General features: G+C 31.7%; 1 protein-coding gene across 1 annotated transcript; it reads right to left on the bottom strand.

Moving 5' to 3' along the window:
- Nucleotides 1–1,062: 1,062 nt before the first annotated feature.
- On the bottom strand, nt 1,063–6,082 carry LOC106717906 (juvenile hormone esterase). Its single transcript, XM_014511869.2, has 4 exons — nt 6,021–6,082; nt 5,508–5,676; nt 1,568–2,850; nt 1,063–1,333 (listed from the first exon to the last, which is right to left on the bottom strand). The coding sequence occupies exons 2-4, from the start codon at nt 5,655–5,657 to the stop codon at nt 1,120–1,122; spliced, it is 1,647 nt and encodes a 548-aa protein (XP_014367355.2). The 5' UTR covers nt 5,658–5,676; nt 6,021–6,082; the 3' UTR covers nt 1,063–1,119.
- Between the last annotated feature and the right edge of the window lie 13,366 nt (nt 6,083–19,448).

Below are 19,448 nucleotides of genomic sequence, written 5' to 3' on the forward strand. Positions count from 1 at the left end.
AGTAAACCCGAACTATGCACGTCATCAATACACATATTTGTTTTAAAAACCTGATAACATTGTTTTAACTTACATACTTTTTTCATAACAAAAATAAGTGTCAATCTTTTAAATTAAGATTAAATCTAATCATGTTTTAATTACATCATTTTTTTTAAATCAATATTTTATATTTATTCTACTTATAAAAATAAGATATTGAAGGACTTAAAACTAAAATAATGAGCTAAACTACCTAACATTTAACTATTAACATATGACACATTTAAAGGCAACATATTTTTTTTTAAATCGTTAATGTTTCCATCAAAGAACTTTCTTTTGTGATACTGCTACAATTTAGAATATAACAATTAAGAAATAACAATTAAATTTTAAAGTCCTATTACCAATTTTACAGATTAAAATAGACGATTTTATGCTGTTCAAAAGTAAATAAAAAAAAAAAGTAAAAAAACCCTAAATTTATAATTTAAATTTGAAACTTATAACTATCGTTAGTACATCAAAGTTACTGTCGAAGTATCCTTCTCACTCTCTCTTAAAGTACAGAGAACTATTTGTGTTACAGTAATTTATTCATATCTAGTTATAACAAAAATAAAGACGTAATAATTAGTCACAAAATATATTATCTAATCTCAACTAATCACATTGATTTATCTGATAAGATACAAATATAAAGTAAGCAGTTACATTAAATTATATGAAAACACTTAATTGACAGCTGATCAAACTTTTCCACAACTACACAATACATTTTACTAATTATTAACGCTTCGATATATATAAAGCTTAACCGTGGGTTTCCGAGACAGAATTTAAATGATTAAAATGAATAAATAACTTGATAGTACATAAAATAAAAGGAGAGTGTCGGTCAAACGGGAAAGAAAATGCCGAATGATCGATCGGCCCAATGGGAAACCCACAAGTATTATATGTGGTGAATATTAATTGGGTGTTAATATCATAATTCATTCTAAAAAAAGAAATAAGACAAATATGTTTGTATTAAAAACTTACTAGACCCAGAAGATGTTAAGCTTTATTTATCTGTTTTACTATTTTTTTATATTATAATGAAAACAAAAGTTATTATAATGAAAATATAAAATATTACCATACAATTCCACTGTCATTGAAGTGTGTAAGGACTTGAAGAAACTGGTGCTCCTTGTGAATTTCGTCCCAGAATGCCATCCGGTCTTGGAATGGATTCACTCCTTTCGTGAAGTTCGGGCTTATGCTGAGATAATTCAGCTCATCTTTACTTGTCACCGGGTCCCAAGTTATATTAATTAATGGATCATCTTCATCGGGCGTTGGGTTGCTGTAATTATATAGTATAATTGTGTATTTTATTAATAAATTATTTCGATTTACTTTTTACAAGTTCATGATTTTAATTTTTTCAATTCCTAGTTTAGACCATAATTTAGTAATAAAAAACACATTATTCCTCGTGTAATATGTTTTTTTTTTAATATCTACGATTTGAATGAGGTAAGTTTAGTAAAGTTTAATTTAGTTTTAGTTCAGTTTTAAACACAAAACAAATTTTTACCTAAATTTGGCGAAATTTGTCCACATTTGACTTATTTTAGATCTCATCAGCATTGAGTCACGATTACCTTTGCAAACGTCGCCTTCTTTTGATCTCACATTAAAAATAAAAGGAATATCGGCTGAATGCCCCAGCTGGTTGAAAAAGTTCAAATATTTTGGAACTGCCCACCCACCAGCGAAGTTATTAATATAAAAGTATATAGGACTCTCAGGTGCGATTTCTTTGTGTTTCTTTATCGTGTTTATCATGTTATACAAAAAATAATAATCACTCATGATTTGTATATTTTCTTGTTTATTCTCCTCTGCTTTGCTGTCCTGATTATCATAATAAAAGTTTAATATTTTTTGGCCCATTTTATTTAAGAATACATTTTCTCCCATCGCTTTCAGTACTGACATTCCGCTTTTTATGTCCGTTTTAATATATAGATTTTTTTTGAGGTATTCCAAGACACAGGCTTCAGAGTTATAAGCACCTATTATAAACGGCACTTTATTAACCATGCCAGATTTCAAAATTAACGTTGGACTCTTCGGAAGGAATACCGGTATGCCTTCCAATTCATCTTCAATACATGGTTTAAACAGACCATATAACATAAGTTCTTCAAATTCTACATGACTTTGTAATTCATAACAAGCGCTCATAATTTCTTCATGGGGTAAAGTTTTCAAAATACTTACAACTTCTGAGCTATCTGAGCTTGATATATTTAATTGCTTTGCTAATCTTAAAACGGCTTGTTTTGGATTCTTATCTAAAGCCCAATTGTTCATAGCACATGCACTTTGAATAATGGCTTTGTGGAATAGACCGGTAGCCATGGGAGATAACATCATGTAATGCACTATGGATCCACCAGAGCTGGTGCCAAATAATGTAACATTGTTTGGATCTCCACCGAAACATTCTATATTCCTTTGAACCCATTGCAAAGCGATAATTATGTCTTTCAATCCATTATTACCTGGTGCTACAAAGTCATTGGTGGAGAGAAATCCAAAAGGCCCCATTCGAAACCCATTTCTTACAAATACAACACCTTTATCAACTAAAACACGTGGATCCAGCAAAGGATCAATATTAAAAACGAAGTTAAACGATCCTATCCAGAACATAACAGGCAGTAATTTTCCTGTAGTATTTTTTGGTGCGCATACTTCTATATAAAGACAGTCCTCTGAACCAATTACTTCCTCAAATAAGAAAGATGCTGGAGGTGAAGGTTCTACGGTGCAATCTAATTCTTCTTTCCAAGGTTTAACAGGTACGGGAGGCTGAAACATTAACATGTGTTGTGAATAGGATCTTCTTGGAGATCCAAAAAGATTGTTACATTGTAAGACTGACTATGTAAGGAAGATATTTTTAAATTTGACATGTTTGTATTCATTCTTATATACGAATATGAAAACAAGAGGAGACAAAATATTTTCTTGAGATAGAATTTTATTCCAGTATTTTTGTAAGCTGTTGTAACATTAATATGTATTAGTTTTATAATTAACATTATTTAACTAGTTTAAATTGTGTTATTCGCTGCGCTGACCAAATTCCAACAACATGTAATAAAAACTCTTTTGTTAATGGTATATAATTTTAATTAAAATTACTCTATTATCATTTTAAACCAAATTAACCAAACAAAGAATTTCAAAATTGAATTAAATTAAGCCAACATATAATATTTACACTGTGTATGTAACCTTATTATTAAGGTATTGTTCGCGGTTTTTAAAGTACAGGAGTTTGGTTAATATCAAATTGGCTCATTATTTTTTTTGTTGTTATAATAGCCCAAAGATTTCAACATGGAAAAAATTCTAACATTAAATATAACCTTGATATTGCATAATGACACAGGTGTAAAATATGGCTTAAGCACTATCAGTTTTATTTAATGAGGGTTGTAAAAAGTGTAAGCTTAGTTTAAATATATGTTGCTACTTTTATGGAGTATTTAATTAATTAAGCCACAATTTTTTTTTTCATACAACAAATATTAGCGGAGAGAAACAAGAAAAATTAGAGAAAACATTGAAAAAAAAAATTGGCTAAAGCCTCAATTGCCCACCCATATATTGCTGATTGCAAAATATGTAATGTTCTGATAAACTTTGTTATTTTAAATATTAAAGCAAAAGGTGTGTCATAAAACAAAGGTTATCAGTAGTTTTGTAGAATGATTGGTTTCTTAATAACATGTTATAAAAACTAACAAACTTGAACTTTGCTCTAGGTTATAAAATGTTTGTACATGATATTACAAACTTCATCTTAGTAACTATTCTAGAAATGTTGATAAACTTCATTTGTCCGAAATGATCCTTTATTGGATATATTAATGTTTTAATTTATTATTTGTCAATCTTACTTATATCATAAATGCCAATGGTTAGATAGATAGATGGATGTATGTTTGTAATATATGATATACATAATATATCTCCAGAATGGCTCAACAGAGTTGATTATATTTTGCATAGATGTCGATCATAGTGTGGAAGAACACATAGGTTACTAATTGTTTTTTTTTAATTCACTCATATGGAGTCGTACAAGACAGCTAGTATGTAATAAATACCACTTGCAAAAAATATAGAACATTGTCGTTTTTCGTAATGCAATAAAAATTAAGGTAATTGTAGCAATAATAGTTCAAATTAATTTAATTATTTCTCCTTCTAATAAAAAACGATTAATTCAGTTTTCACTGCCACTACAACAATAAATATTGTTTTATGGTTTTAAGTTTTTTTCAGATAAAATGAAACAGAAACGTACTTATGTTTGAGCAATAATAACCCAGAGTTACCTTGTGATGCTCAAGGCCCTGTGACAATTGAAGTTCTTTATCAGTAAAATTATAATTGTACTTAATAAAATTCATAAATTTTAAAACAAAGTTAAAATTTCAACTTTATATTTTAAGTTGACTAATTAGTCCAACATATTCACTACATAAAATATGTGTAATAAATTACTTACTAATATTATAAATGTGAATGTTAAGATAGATGAATGGATGTTTCTTACAAGGTATCTCCAAAATGGCTGCATGGATATCAATGAAATTTGATGTAGATGTGAAACAGAGTCTGGAAGAATACATAGATTACTATTTAAGTTTATCTTAATTTTGCGCAGACGGAGTTGCGGGCGACAGCTAGTATCACAATAAACTAGCATGTTTCAGATACATAATGACCAGACTCTCCAACTTGACATTGGTTACAACGATGAGACATACATCAATTTTAATACAGACAAACAATTCATTTATGTACTACATGTTACATGGCCCTCTTCACTTTGCTTTATTACTATATATTCTGATAAGTTATCAGTTAAAGGGCTTCAATTAGAACATACTAGCCATAGCCCCCGACTTTGTCCGCGCCGAATAAAAAAAAAAGGAATAAGTAGCCTATGTATTCTTCCAGACTATGTTCCATATGTGTGAATTTGTCATGAAGATCTGTTCAGCCTTTTCGGAGACAAATTTAAACAAACATCCATCCATCCAAACATTCACATTTATAATATTAGTAAGACAATCACAATTTATATTTTAATGCTTAAAAATGGCAATTGGCATGATTTATGTAAAAAAGCAAACATATATTAAAAATATTACAAAATATTCTAAATATCAGTATATACTAAATTATACCCACAATTTAATAAAAATTGATGCAAAGTCCAATAAAAAAATATAATCAACTTTAGATTAGACAATGAAATATATAAGAATAATGAAAATCAATCAATTTACAAATTAAATCATTTTTTTATTGTACTTATGATCAAATACAATAGTGTTGGTGATTCTATTTGCCTCTATCGATAAAAATTATGTCTAATCTCTGCTTTAGAGCTAATAAGTCATTGTGATCTTGTTTTAAAATAAAGAGTGTTACAGAAAACTACTTACCATGAATCTTAGGGGCCCAACTGGTGGCAGTGCATATGGTATTTTCTTAAATTTATAGTATGTTTTGTTATCTATTTTCTCAATTAATCCACATATTGGTCCGTCTTTTGTCTGTACTTTATGTATAATTTCTTCCTGTGTTTCCGACATGACTACAAACTATCATTAACTATGAAGACCAAAAATTATTATTGTTATTTCCCTAGAATTTTAAGTACCACAGAAGACAATGCAATCGTTTACAGTACACTAATTAAAAAAAAATATCAAGATTCTACAAACTTTTCAAGATACATATTTCATTTTATAAATAATAACGTTTTACATAAATTATTTTTTAGTTAGCAGCAATTTAAGGAAGAGAAATAGTTTTTTTTTCAAAAGCTTAAAGAAAATTTGAAGTTATGTATTATACAACATATTAAAATTACTAAAATGTATTTAATCTTTTATCTACTTATCTATCTTGTTTACATTTCCCAACAATTGTGTAACAAATTCAAAATCTCCTACCTTAGTTTTGATTGAAATGTTTGATCGTTAGAACATCACTTTTAAGTCACTTAATCTTACTTAATACTTGTACAGTACATTTTGATACTTTTAATTATTATTTCTATATTGTGTACATTAATGTCACTTTATCACTTTCAACTTTTAAACATTTTTAAATAATCATCGTATTTAATGGCTCTCGTATCTCGTCGGTACGATTCGTGGTTCGATTCGGTTCGGCCGTGTGTCAGGGTCGCGTCAATGTCATTACAATTAAAATGTCAATTTTGGTCAAAGAGTACCAATTAAGAGGAATACAGAATGTAAAATTCCAGAACAGATTATAAATAATACTATATACGTTTTTTTTTCCTTTTTTCATGTTTATAGACGGAGGGGGCAGTGCAGTGGGCAGTTTAATGTTAAGCTATCCGACGCCTTGGAGAACCAAGTGTAAAATTTAGGATCATCTGGCATTAATTTTGTGAGCAGTAGGGACATAAACGTAACTATGTCTAATACATCTCAAATATAAAATGCCACATATTTGCTTCAGCCGACACCGACTGCGAAATAACAATAATTATATAATATAGACATGTTACAAGAAAGAAGAGAACTTTCTTTAGAGTTTATAAGGTTTTCATGACATTACTTTGTTACTTTTTAGTGCATTTTGTTTAAGATTGTTTTTTGTTTTATGTTACTTTTTATATATTACTAGCTTTTACCCGCGACTCCGTCCGCGCGGAATAAAAAAAAATAGAAAACGGGGTAAAAATTATCCTATGTCCGTTTCCTGGTTCTAAGCTATCTGCCCACCAATTTTCAGTCAAATCGATTCAGCTGTTCTTGAGTTATAAATGGTGTAACTAACACAACTTTCTTTTATATATATATAGGTAGATGTTGTTTAGTTTTCACTGAGCGGAGTTCAAAAACAGCGAAAGAATACTTTCCCCGAACCGCATGGTTAATGCAAGCAACTTGCACCATGCGAGCCTTAGATAAATTGCAAAGAAATGATTAAAAAGTGTTATAATTTCTAAAAAGAGTAAGATTAGATAATTCAATACTGGCTGTTACTGATGACTTCGTTAACCTAAAATTTAAAAAAAAATTACTAGTAAAACTAAGTCACGTCAAAATCGGTCCAGCCTGGTCCAGCCATTTTGGAGATTACCCGAAGCAAACGCAGACTTGTGGACAAAAATAAAAATGAGTTTTTGGTATAAGCAACGCAAATACGTCACGTTCAAGAATTATGTTTTTTTTAATCTTACATACACGCACTCCAATTTAATTAACTGTATGGATTAATCATATTATTTAATTTAACAATTTATGCATTTACTATTGTTTTATTTTTCAAAATAACGACAACAATACTATAATTCATTTAATACAATATTTTCGCCTTTATTTCCTTACTTTTGTTTGGTCTACTTCATGATCGTAAAAGTCTCTGAGTATTTGTTGATCTAGCACAGCTACGTCGCAATATTTCATCTTCAGGTAATAAGACATTCGTATTTCACGATTATCCTTTGCCAACATTTCTTTGAAAGCTGGCGTACTGATCAGATTTGCGAAGAATTTTCGATTACTTGTGAAATCGGGGCTTGAACCTACAGTTGTTTTCATTGGATAATTCACGTAGCCAAATAAATTGTCCATTATAAAGCTGTAAAAGTAATAAACATATTTAAAAACTAAATTGATGTACTATATTTTTAAACTATTTTTTTTTTCATTTATTTTTTTACGCTGAACAGAATTGCGAGCAACGAATTATGTTCTCATTAACGATACTGTTATAAATACTGTATATAAAATACTCATATATAGCAGGCGATAAGTTTCCATAGCTCTTGGGTCGTTATAGTTGATGATTTCTGTCTGTCTGCGATCGCATTATTAGTATTACTCACTGTTCGTTAGGCATAAAAGTTTCCACGCATTGTTGAAACATCGCATAAAAATCATTAGCAGTACCGAACGCTATCGTAAAAGCGGTCAAAACTCTGCAATTGCAAATGATTATATATTTACATTAAATTAAATTAATGATTAATCTAAATGGTCGACTACCATTATTCCGATAGTCGTATTGGTGAATAGATTGATAACGAAGAGCTTCGACCAACATCTTAAGAAGCTAGCGCATAGTGAAGAGGTTCCTGTCTCTGTAGCCCTGACCACTGGTTGCTGAGTCATGGTCCGCAGCCGGTGGTATACTATTTTTTTTATAGTATATTGTGTTAATTTTTTTAAAATGTATTATAAAGATAATAAGAAAATAAATGAATATGTAATAATATAAATAAGCGCACCTTTCATCTATTGGTTTTATAAGCGTCGTTGATGTTAAATGAAATAATTCGAAGCTTGTAAAAATTACAAATAATTTTATTCGTGCCATATTACCGTTTGTTGTACTGCTTGTTGTATATATATATATATATCTCACTCCGTTAGTGTTGTAAACATACACTGAAGTAAAAAAGATAAGGAATTATTTTTCAATCGAGAAATTTTAGACTTTTTAGGTATTTTTTATCTGTAGTGTATATTAACAGTCATTGTTATACATAAATCCTAGAAGCAGGTGACACGGTGAAAACATAAACACCATTTGTACAAAACGCGATTAATATCTTGTAAATTATTTCAGATATACAATTTTTAGCATATCATCAAAATTATTGTAATGATTTTTGGGAAAATAAAATGCTTATATTTCAAGTTAGAACTGGTCTAAATAAAATATTTTCTTGTAATGAAACTTATCGTCGTTATTAGAAAAAAATACGTCCACATCCACAAGTAAGTTGCATTGGTATCCCTATTTAATCGTGACAATTGCACCGTTATTTCGACTTAACTTGTACAGTCAGCTGCATAAATATGTCTACAAAGCTACAGAAACTTGTATACGCCTTCTGTTTCTAAGATGTGTATGCCATATCCGTACGTATACTTTCGACCATATATACTGGTATATTTTATTGATAAATATCGTATATTTGAAACCGAATTCAAATAGAAGTTTCTATAGTTTTGTATATATACTTATTATTTATGCAGCTGACTGTAGTCGTAATATAAACATGTAAGTCAGTCAGAATGGTACACTATTTAATATGTATTTTGATATTGTATATACAAATATTAATTTAGAGAATAGGTTGTTTGAACAATCAAGGCCCGATTTTATCTTTTTTTAAGAAGAAAGTATATAATTTGGGTCAGTTGGGGGACTACACTATTCCCAATATTTGAATTCAGTTTTATAAGTGAATAAAATTTACTTTTGACATTTCACGAGCTACAATAAATTGAATTCCATATCGCTCACACTCGATTCGTGGCGTAGATGCGGCAAATATAATCGACGTATATATAAATAATTTTATGTAGAAAATTTTATTTTAATATTATTTTATATAGTACATTTGATTTTATGTAGTATATTTACTCTTTAGTCAACCCGTTTAGGGGGGTCACAATGTAACTCATTACATAAATAATTGTGAAAAATATAATCCTTTTGCCGAACCGGTAAAAAAAAGAAAAGAAAACTCTTGACAAAATGGTTGATAAATTTTGACGGTAAATAATTTGTTTACTTACATTTGAACAACGAAGTGAGCACAAAATGTAATAAACAATGAGGACTGAATAATTAACAGGCATGTATTGTGAGCGCGCGTCACCAAACTTTACGGAGTCGTAATTAAATTTGCGAATTTTACTGTCAACAAATATAATAACTCACTCTATCTTGAAATTGTATATTATTTGTTTGTATTTATCACTAAAGCTATACTTTATACAAAAAAAAGGAAAGAACTCAATAACTACCTTGACACAGAAAGAGAAAGAATCTTAAAAAAATGTTTCACGAAAAACTAGTGTAGCGACTATAATAATTCAAATCTGTACAATAAATATTATAAGGCTACTAGCTACGCTTTCAATACATGAATGAATAAATTTAAATATTGTTGAAGTTGAAGCAAATATTAGATCGCGCACCCGATTGAATGGTAAACAAATATCGTCTCCACATAATGTAAGTGAAATCGGGGGCGAGCGGGTCCCCGATGAGGAAGTTATTATTTTTCCCTTACCACGGGCGGTGAGGGAGTTTGCATTTTGAAATGACGTTTGAAATAAATTTCCGCCGTCTCCGGCGATGGGGCGTTCGATTGGAACATTGGCCCGATCATAATTAATTCCGTTAAACCGCATCCGGGGAGCACCTCTTGAAACAGTGCGGCGGGCGGCGAACAGCGGCGCGCTTTCGATGATTGGAACTCGCGATTTAGGCTATTGAATTGTATGAAGTGTTGTTTCTCTATGAATAATTCATAAGTTTGTCAGCTTTTGTGACTCATTGTTGTTTAAACTGTAAATAATTTAATTAATGAATGGTAGTAAAGCAATATGATGTTTCATCATCATCATCAGCCTTTATTCGTCCGTTACTGGGCCTTTCATTTTCATGTATAAACATGACTAAAGAAAAATCATAAATCAAAATCATATTTATCATAAGAATAATGATGGAAAACGACCGTTAATTAATAGCTAAGATCTAATTAAGGGAATAAAACTTTGAGTTTTCGCTGTCAAAAAATCATCTGCATTACTTTAATTTAAAAAAAACAGATAACGACCTTTTTTTAATAAAAAGTATTATCATCAGTGGGATATCACGGCATTGAGGCTGGCTATTTGGGTTGAAAGAAAAGGTTGGGGGGGGGGGGGTGTGAGCGTAGGCATTCGGACAAACGTTATTAATTAGCCGAACCTTGATGTGTCTGGACCACACGCGACGTGTCAATCGCACTCAGTGCCGCCGTGCCGCTCTGTTGGGCCGGCAATTACTTTAAGTTGCTTACTGGACGTCCCTTATCTGACACTGTTCACACAATTAGGATTCACGGATTGATTACTGTTAGATATATCAAATCTGATATTCCCTGTGCTTAATTTGTGGAGTAATGTAATTTTTGTGTATACTATTCTATAACCATATCCGTCAGCCTACTCTTATAGTCTCTATTATTTCTCTTTTAAACAAAATTTTATGTTATATCTCTACCTAATTATTGTTTTCTCTACCTATCCCACCGTATCTAACTACTTAAAACCAGGAGTTTGAAGTGTCCAACCGCAACGCCGAACATTGTAGGATAACGTTGACTTTAGCACCTATCGTGGAGCAGTAGATCGATATGTAAATTAGTATAATGCTGAATGTCAGTACATACACCATTTTCAGGGCTTAGTAACGTCTATAGTCATTAAGATGTATGTTTCACAACTAAAAGTATGAACTAAGAAAGCAATTAAAGTTTTGCATTATTTTTTTTTTGCTGGTCCTATCTAAAAAAATCATATCTATGGCTATATTAGCCGTCTGGTAATAAATTCGTCAAGTTTCCCGAAATCTCGGTGAAGAATATTCTCCCCGCATCCGCATCTTTATTGAATCACGACTTCAATGTTTATGACATTTTCTTATGTTTATTTGCAGAAAATTTCTCGTCCGTTATTTCTTTGTATACTGTATGTATGTTTTATCATCGTTGAGTCGTTCTGGAGATACCTTCATCCATCCATCCAAACATTAGCATTTATAATATTATAATATTAGTAAGATTCATAATTTTAATATTGAATTGAACATTGAGTATTATTTTATGACAGGGAAAGTAGACCTTTTCTCCCTTTATGCTCAGATCCAATTAAGTTTTGCAGTACATGCGAGTTAATACCGCTGATACTTATATAAATATTCTATTGTATAGATGGGGTCGTTAGCAATAAAGATGCTATCTGTTATTGCTTTGTGCATGATAAGAAACTCATTTGTGGCGTAGTTTTCCTGCGTTAGATATTATTGCGTACCATTTTATTTTTATTATTAACAAAATATATCATGTTTAATAAACCTTATTTCTAATTATTGGAAGCATGGAGATATACAATATTAATTTGTTTTTATTGCATATGTTTTTTTAACTGAGGAAAACCATAGAGGATTCTGTTTAGAACGATAAAGAAATGTCTTCCATCTCAATTCTCTGTAATTTCAATGGTAATTGAAATCTTAAATGGATTAATTTAGAAAAAAAATATGATATTTATAAATATATAGCAAATTGTAATTTAATTTAGTAAAAGGCACCGACGGCTTAATGTTTAATTTAATTTCTAAGGGATTGTGTGATTTTGAATTATAAATTAATTTCATTTTCGTTCAGGTAAATATTCACAAGAAGTAGGGTTGAAGTTGAAAGGCAGTTCTCGATTTGTTTATTCCGAATATAAATTTAATGATACGTAACCGAGTATTCAAAGAGGTATGTCTGGTATTTCAGATCCAATTCAGACCTTATTTTAGCTTGGGTCTGGTATGCTAAAGGGTTGACGAAATAACTATATTAAATACTTCTTTCGGTCAAGTAAAATAGTATTATTATTTGTTCCAGGTGTGAATATTTGGTAAATATTAAAACGACAAAAGAGTTTTATAATGAGCACCGCATAGTTTAGCTGAATACAATTAAGTTACCTTTAATCTCTTTTTAGTACATATTGGTTGATTTTTTTATGCGTGTTTAAAATTTGTTTCAAATTTCTCAATTCCGAGGATAGGGGCATAGAAAGTTGCATGACTTAATAGCTACGGTGGGAAGAAGGGAGGTAAAATGTCGGGGTCGCAGAGATTGTTGGTGATAAAATAAGAAACTGCACGCTTCGATGCTTCGAACATATTGAGCGGAAATCGGGAGAAATGTCGCGAATAGGAAGTCACCTTATCTAAATGTGAAATAAAGTGCGTTGTCATTGTATGCTTTGACTATTGTTAAGAAGAAAAATTTGTTCATCGTGATTCGATTTCGCTTCAAAGAAACGCATTAGCTCCGTATACTTGTTTAATGTTATATACAACAATCATTTTCTAAATATAACAACAGAATCACAAAAAAAAAACACTTTTGAAATAATTATAAGCAAGTTAGTGAAGTATACAGAAGTTGAGTCGAAGGACTGAATGCTCAATAGTACTTCGTATTCACATAAGCATTTTTCTTAGTCAAGGTTTTATTCTTCTGTTTTTCTGCTTAATGAATGTTTTTAGTCTGTCGGTGTTTGTAAAAAATATGTACATTGTTCAAGGTTAACTGTTAGAGAAAATAAATAAATTCATTTCCATAAAGAAATAAATTGAAATTCAGAATTTGTTCCCTAACATTATTATTGTCTGCAAGACCACAACGTGTTGTACGTGCGTCTTTGCGAAGAAAAAATATTGGAGTTAATAAGATATAGAAAGTTTCGCGAACCGCTCGTGTCAATTTACGCAAAACCTATAAGTGTATTTTATTATCATAACGAGAATAGAGAACACAAAGATGTGAGGATTATTGGTATGATCATATATTGTACCTTTTATCAGACAACTTCATAATTTTGTTTGAAAAAATATAATACGAAGAAAGAAAAGAAGATTGCGGGATATAGAAATAAAACCAGCGATAATTTATTTTAAAATAGTTAACCTACATCTTATGAAAAATTATAAATGCGAAAATTTAGATGGATGGATGTTTGTTTGGAGAAATCTCCGGAACGGTTCAATGGATCTTGATGAAATTTGGCACAGATATAGAACATAGTCTGGAAGAACACATAGGCTACTTATTAAGTTTTCTTTAATCCAGTTTTGATGGAGACGGCGACAGCTAGTTAATATATAAATCAATAGTCACTAACATGGCAAAAATACACAAAAGAAGTTCATACATATAAGTTGGAAGCTCTGATTTCCGGCAAACGAGGTTGACAACTCAGTATTCTGCGGCGCCGGAAATCGAAAATCTAGATTACCCACGTAATAATGTTGTTCAGTGCCAAATATCTTGTTGCAGTAAAACATAAACAATCGAAACAAATAAGATGAAACACGTAAAGTCACAATATGTAATTATTTAACATAAGAAATATATAAAAGTTGCCAATGAGCGTTAATCTCTGTAACGCTCATTGGCAACTTTTATAATTGGGGTCCTAAATGATATTAACTACTTTGATTTCTTGAACTGATTTTTTTCCATTGAGATAGTTATGATATAAATCTACGGCAAGAAATCGGGCGTCTTAATTAGAGCAATATTACAGTAAACCATGACGACATTGCCTTTATATTGTTAAATATTAACAAAATAATTTAGTTATATTTACCCAACAGAACGAGGCGCGAGAATATTCGCTTTATTTAAATTTCCTTGGGCAATTTGTTTCCACTTCTCGTTCCTCTACAATTAAATATAAAGATAATAGGCAGAGACTCGAGTGTCGTTGTTTTGATTTAAGAGAATTAATTAATGGTAACTGCCGAGCACACTGCCATTCTGAACACTCGCAACGAAATGAGCGAATGTACATTTTACTTGCTCTTTAATGTTGCATGCGCTGATGGGATCTTTAATTTTGATATTAACTTAACACCTTAAGTAATTATAATGTATGTTAGTATTTGGAATTGGCAGATGTTTTTGTTAAAAACAATACGTAATTTAAGTTAAATTTTTCTCAGAAAATAATTGTCTCTAAATATTAACGTGACATAGTAAATTTCTAAGAAAAGTTTTCCAACAATATCTTAATAAGAATTACCTATATAATATTATAGTTACAGGAAAATCAAAATGAATATCAATCTACATTTAAAGGTAAGTCTACATTAAAAGGAGATATTCAGGGGGTTATGCCAATTACAAATTCTTACAACAGCTGCGCTCTAACAAAATACACCATTTCGTAGTCGTTCTAGCTTTAAATGAATAGGCAACTTTGCAGATGTGACGCGTTTAAATCCCCCTTCACGACGATTGGCAATAATTTTAAAACAAATTGAGTATAATGAAAAGTATATAAATTAACTGATAGGGCTTTATTATTTTTACAGTTGAAAAGGCACGAGGCATGTGATCAAGAAGGGGGTGACAATAGAGATGACGGCAGACAGATTCATTTGGAGGACGAAAACCTGGTGTACCGACCCTACGTAGTTTGGGCAAGGTCAAGGAGATGATGATGAAATGTCACGAAGTCTCGATGTAAATGTTATCAATACAGGTCTTTTGTAAAACAATGCGATTGCCTTCATTACAATAAATAGAGATTCAACAGTTTTTCAAGGCACATCTGTAATTTCACCTACTACAAAACGCTTTTTTTGTGACAAGAGAATGTTTTTGGGTGGATTAAAAAAAGTGTTTTACATGACAATGTAACTTAGGGGATGGATTTAAATATCAAGATGTTAGGGTAAAAAGTTTTATTGTTCCCTAGCTGTTGTCCGTGACTACGACCGCGCGAAATAAAAAAAAAAATTAGTAGCTTATGTGTTCTTCCAGACTTAGCTCTTCGTCTATATCAAATTTCAGCGAAATCCATTTAGCTGTTCTGGAGATAATAACAAACATAGACCCATCTCTTCATCCATGCATATGACCCTTTGTATTTATAATATAAGCAAGACTTCAAGTTCAAATTGACCCTTTTCGTTAAAAGCCACATCACGTAAAATTAATTTTATTCCTTAAATTAATATTTTACAAAAATTTTAATTTTTTGTTTTATACTTTAAGCTATTTAAAGAATATTTTTAAATTCTTAAAACTAGGCTTTTATCGACGGCTTGTGGGTTTTTTTTATGGCGAAGGCACTTAAAGTAAAGCTTGTATTTTTTATCGATGGCTCTGTCTCGACAGCGGCTGTTGCATTATTAAAGTTATATACACGTAGCCCGTGGTCGAATTCAAACTTTCTCTGTTGATATTGTTTATGTTTTCAATTTATTCATAACGTTTTTTTTCAGACGACTCTTGTAAAATGTAAGGAGTTGTTATCAAAGTTTTTGGTCGTTCTTACATCGGACTGAATTCTTATTGAGTTCAGTATTTAATGGTTTTCATTTTAGTTGTTTAATGGTGTCTTTTATAGCGTCATAAAATACGAAGAACGATGTTATGATAATTTTATTACGTCGGCGCGCTTTAATTGTGATATAAGAAGGCGTTTTGCTTGTTCGATGTTGTTAGATTCTATTGTTCTCTTATTTTGTAAGTTAGGCTAGTTTTTCGGTATCTGGTGCTACTTGTTTTTAAAACAAGTTTTACTGTTTTGGAAAAGACAAAGTATAAGATAATAGATTTGTGGCTTCTGTAGGATAAGGGGATTGGAACATCGCAATGTCAGGGATCGACATGGGGAAACACACCGATATTCAGAACTTCATGTCTAGGTTGAGCGTTCTTGGCGTACATTCGCATACATAAACTCGTTTGATTTATAAAAGACATTAGTTAAATTATGTAAATAAGTTGGGAAAGCAAACATAGTAATTTTACTTGAGTTGAGAAACTTAGAAATTTTAAAGAGCGTTTCTATTTATTTATGTGTAATAAGGTTTTCCGTTTAACAAAGAAGTAGTTTATTTAAATAATGAAACGCAAATTATTTGACCCATGAGAAAACATTTGCTAAATCAGCTGTCGTCACCTAAACTAACGGTATAATTTCATTGTGTTTGTCCAACTAAAAGCTCCGGGACAGGCTAGCTACCTACGTAATCTGATTCATCGCACGCACTCGACTTGGGAACTTCGTCGGCGCTACTCTATCACACGACACTGTTTGCTCTATAATGTTTACAAATGGTATATTGTTTATATTTAGTGTTAGGTGTCCTGATATCCTAGTGGTTAGAATGCGTTGCCATTACGCTTTCTGGGATTCGAATCTTTACCGACAAAAATTAATTTCCTATTGATACTGATGAATAGTCGGTATAGAGAAACTGCTACTAAGTAAAGTTAAATAAAACTAAATGTCGTCAATATTTTTAACGTATTGGTAATTGCTAGTGTATAATCTTACGTAATGTTACAAATACTGAAAACAAACGGCAATACTCTTCAATGTCAATGAAAATCCTTACTAATAATAGCCTTACAAATACGTCAAGTACTCCAAAACGCCAAGAGCGTAACGAATTTATATTATTAGTTAACAATTCCTTTTTATTCCCTCAGATAATGGTATCACATTGTAGGGGTATTAATACATTTTCCAGGAGCTTCTTACGGTAACTGCCGCATAAAAAAGGTCTTTTTCTATTAGGAAATTTTCCGGCAACGATATCAAGAGGTGCTCGTAGGTGCGTCGAGTAATACGTAACGTTCGTTTTTCTATCGGATATCAGTTCAATCTAATCTCATAAAAGAAGAAGACATCCTTGAGACACAATATATCATTTTTACGATGTAGGTGGCATCTAGTGCTCCGTGAAAAAATATAAGGATAATAAGAAGCGCGCAGCGGCGTTTTTACGACGGTTTTAATAGTGTTGCCTCGCCTTGCTTCGTTGGCTTTTTATAAGAGCGTGCGCTTTTTACTTTTGCAACGAAACTCTTTTTGACAAATATGATAAAGATGAAAGCATAAAGTCGCATCTCCGGTACACCTAGTCCTGTTACTTAATTCAAGTATTATTCTTATGAATCGATCATAGATCGTTGCTTCTGACTTCTGGGTACTTTCACATTCTACTTGAATTTTTAAAATGCAATTAGTTTCGAAAATTTCTTTGAAAGATTCAAAGAGATATTTGTTAACAAGTTCAATTGAACTTGAATGCTTGAAGTGCATCTAATTATTAATATGAAACATATGTAAAAACTTTATTCACCTACTTATTATGATAAAGGATGGTTAAAGGAATAGTACAATGCTAGTGCTAGTTTATAATAAACATACAAATAAATAAAAAGTAATATCGAAAAATACTTCACCCCAAGAATACGTCTAATAAATGAACGTAGATAAATGACGCAATTTAATTAAACCGAGCTCCCGAAAAGAGATCCCTCGTCAGTTTGAAGCCGGTTGAAAATAATATCAGCAATATAGCACGCGGGCCACTCAATCTGCCGGCCAATAATTCACTACTGTCAATACACAACGACAGAATATAAAACATTAGTTCCCAGGGGCCGCCTCTCATATTTCAAGGCGTTTACATTCGCAGCAATCAAAACCCATTTACTTCATACAATATAGAACCCTATTACAATGCAGTAAGGCACAGATGTTTCTACAGCTTGTACATTTTCGCACGTGACTTTGCGTGCATTCGTAAGTTGGTATGATTGATTAAAACGTCCACTTTGGAGAAGTCCTTTCGTTGACCGCTACGAGGGCTTCAAATTTTAGTCTCGATTCAAAGTCATAACTCACAACTGACGTTAAATCGGGACGTGGTTACAACAGTTTGCTTTGACCGTCTCCCACATAGTTTTACAAATGAAATTCTACTTGGCAAAGACGTTTGCTCGAGTATTGTTGAGACGTACCTTTGTTGTATTTCCAGATTTAAGCCTAGTCTGTGTTTTTACTTCAATAAGACGTTCTATTGAATAATTTTGTTATATCATGCGATATAGTTTTATTATGTCTTTGTCACTCTTTGCTTTAGTACAGACTATTTTAGAAGATTATCTTACTGATATACTTCCTTTCACCTCACGTACAGAGAACATTTTAATACTCTTAATTAAACCTTTACACAAATATCAAAGCAGTAATTTTTAATAATTTGGCGCAATGTATAAATTGTGCACGTATCTTCATTACGACAGGGAAGAGCAACAAGATAAAAAGCGTAATCATTGTTGATACAATGCGGGGCGGTGGTGGCGGGCTTAATGAGAATAGGCGTCATTCCGTATCCCGCATCCCACAACCCGGCTATGGCTGGGCCGAGGTGGGACGTAATAAAGTTTTACGCCGCGAGCCGTATTATGGCCTGATTCAGCCGGCCCAACGGACAGAACGATTAACAATGCGTAAACTGATTTAGTTCGCTACCGTAGCCCTGTTCTATGGCTCCCGTTTCCTGAATTAAATTGGTAGGTTTGCTTGAATAATTACGCTATTTGTATTGTACCGAGGACACAGGTGAGGAGGGTTTCATGTTCCAGGAACAGATGGCTTGGAGTGGTAGATAAACACGATACTATGCGCGCTAATGGCATCCTATAGCTTTGACGCATTGGATTTAAATTTAGGTTCAGATATAAGCAACTACGTAGCTTGATATATTTATAACCATATCCAGATTTGTTGGGCGTTGAGGTAGTTAGGGATAATAATATCGAAAGTTGCAATAATAGTTGAGTAATAGGTAATAAAATGTGAGAGGTAGGAAGAAGAAAGACGTAGCAAATGGATAGGGGCATCAAAGATTAGGAATAGTAAAAGGTAAAGGGTTGTGGGTAAAGGTGTAGGGTAGTAAAAGATGATGGATAGTAAAAGGTGGGGAATAGTTATAGGAGATGGATTGTTGAAAGGTGGTAAAACGCG

This window comes from Papilio machaon, chromosome 8, assembly GCF_912999745.1.
Source record: "Papilio machaon chromosome 8, ilPapMach1.1, whole genome shotgun sequence".
In the NCBI taxonomy this organism is placed as follows: Eukaryota; Metazoa; Arthropoda; class Insecta; order Lepidoptera; family Papilionidae; genus Papilio; species Papilio machaon.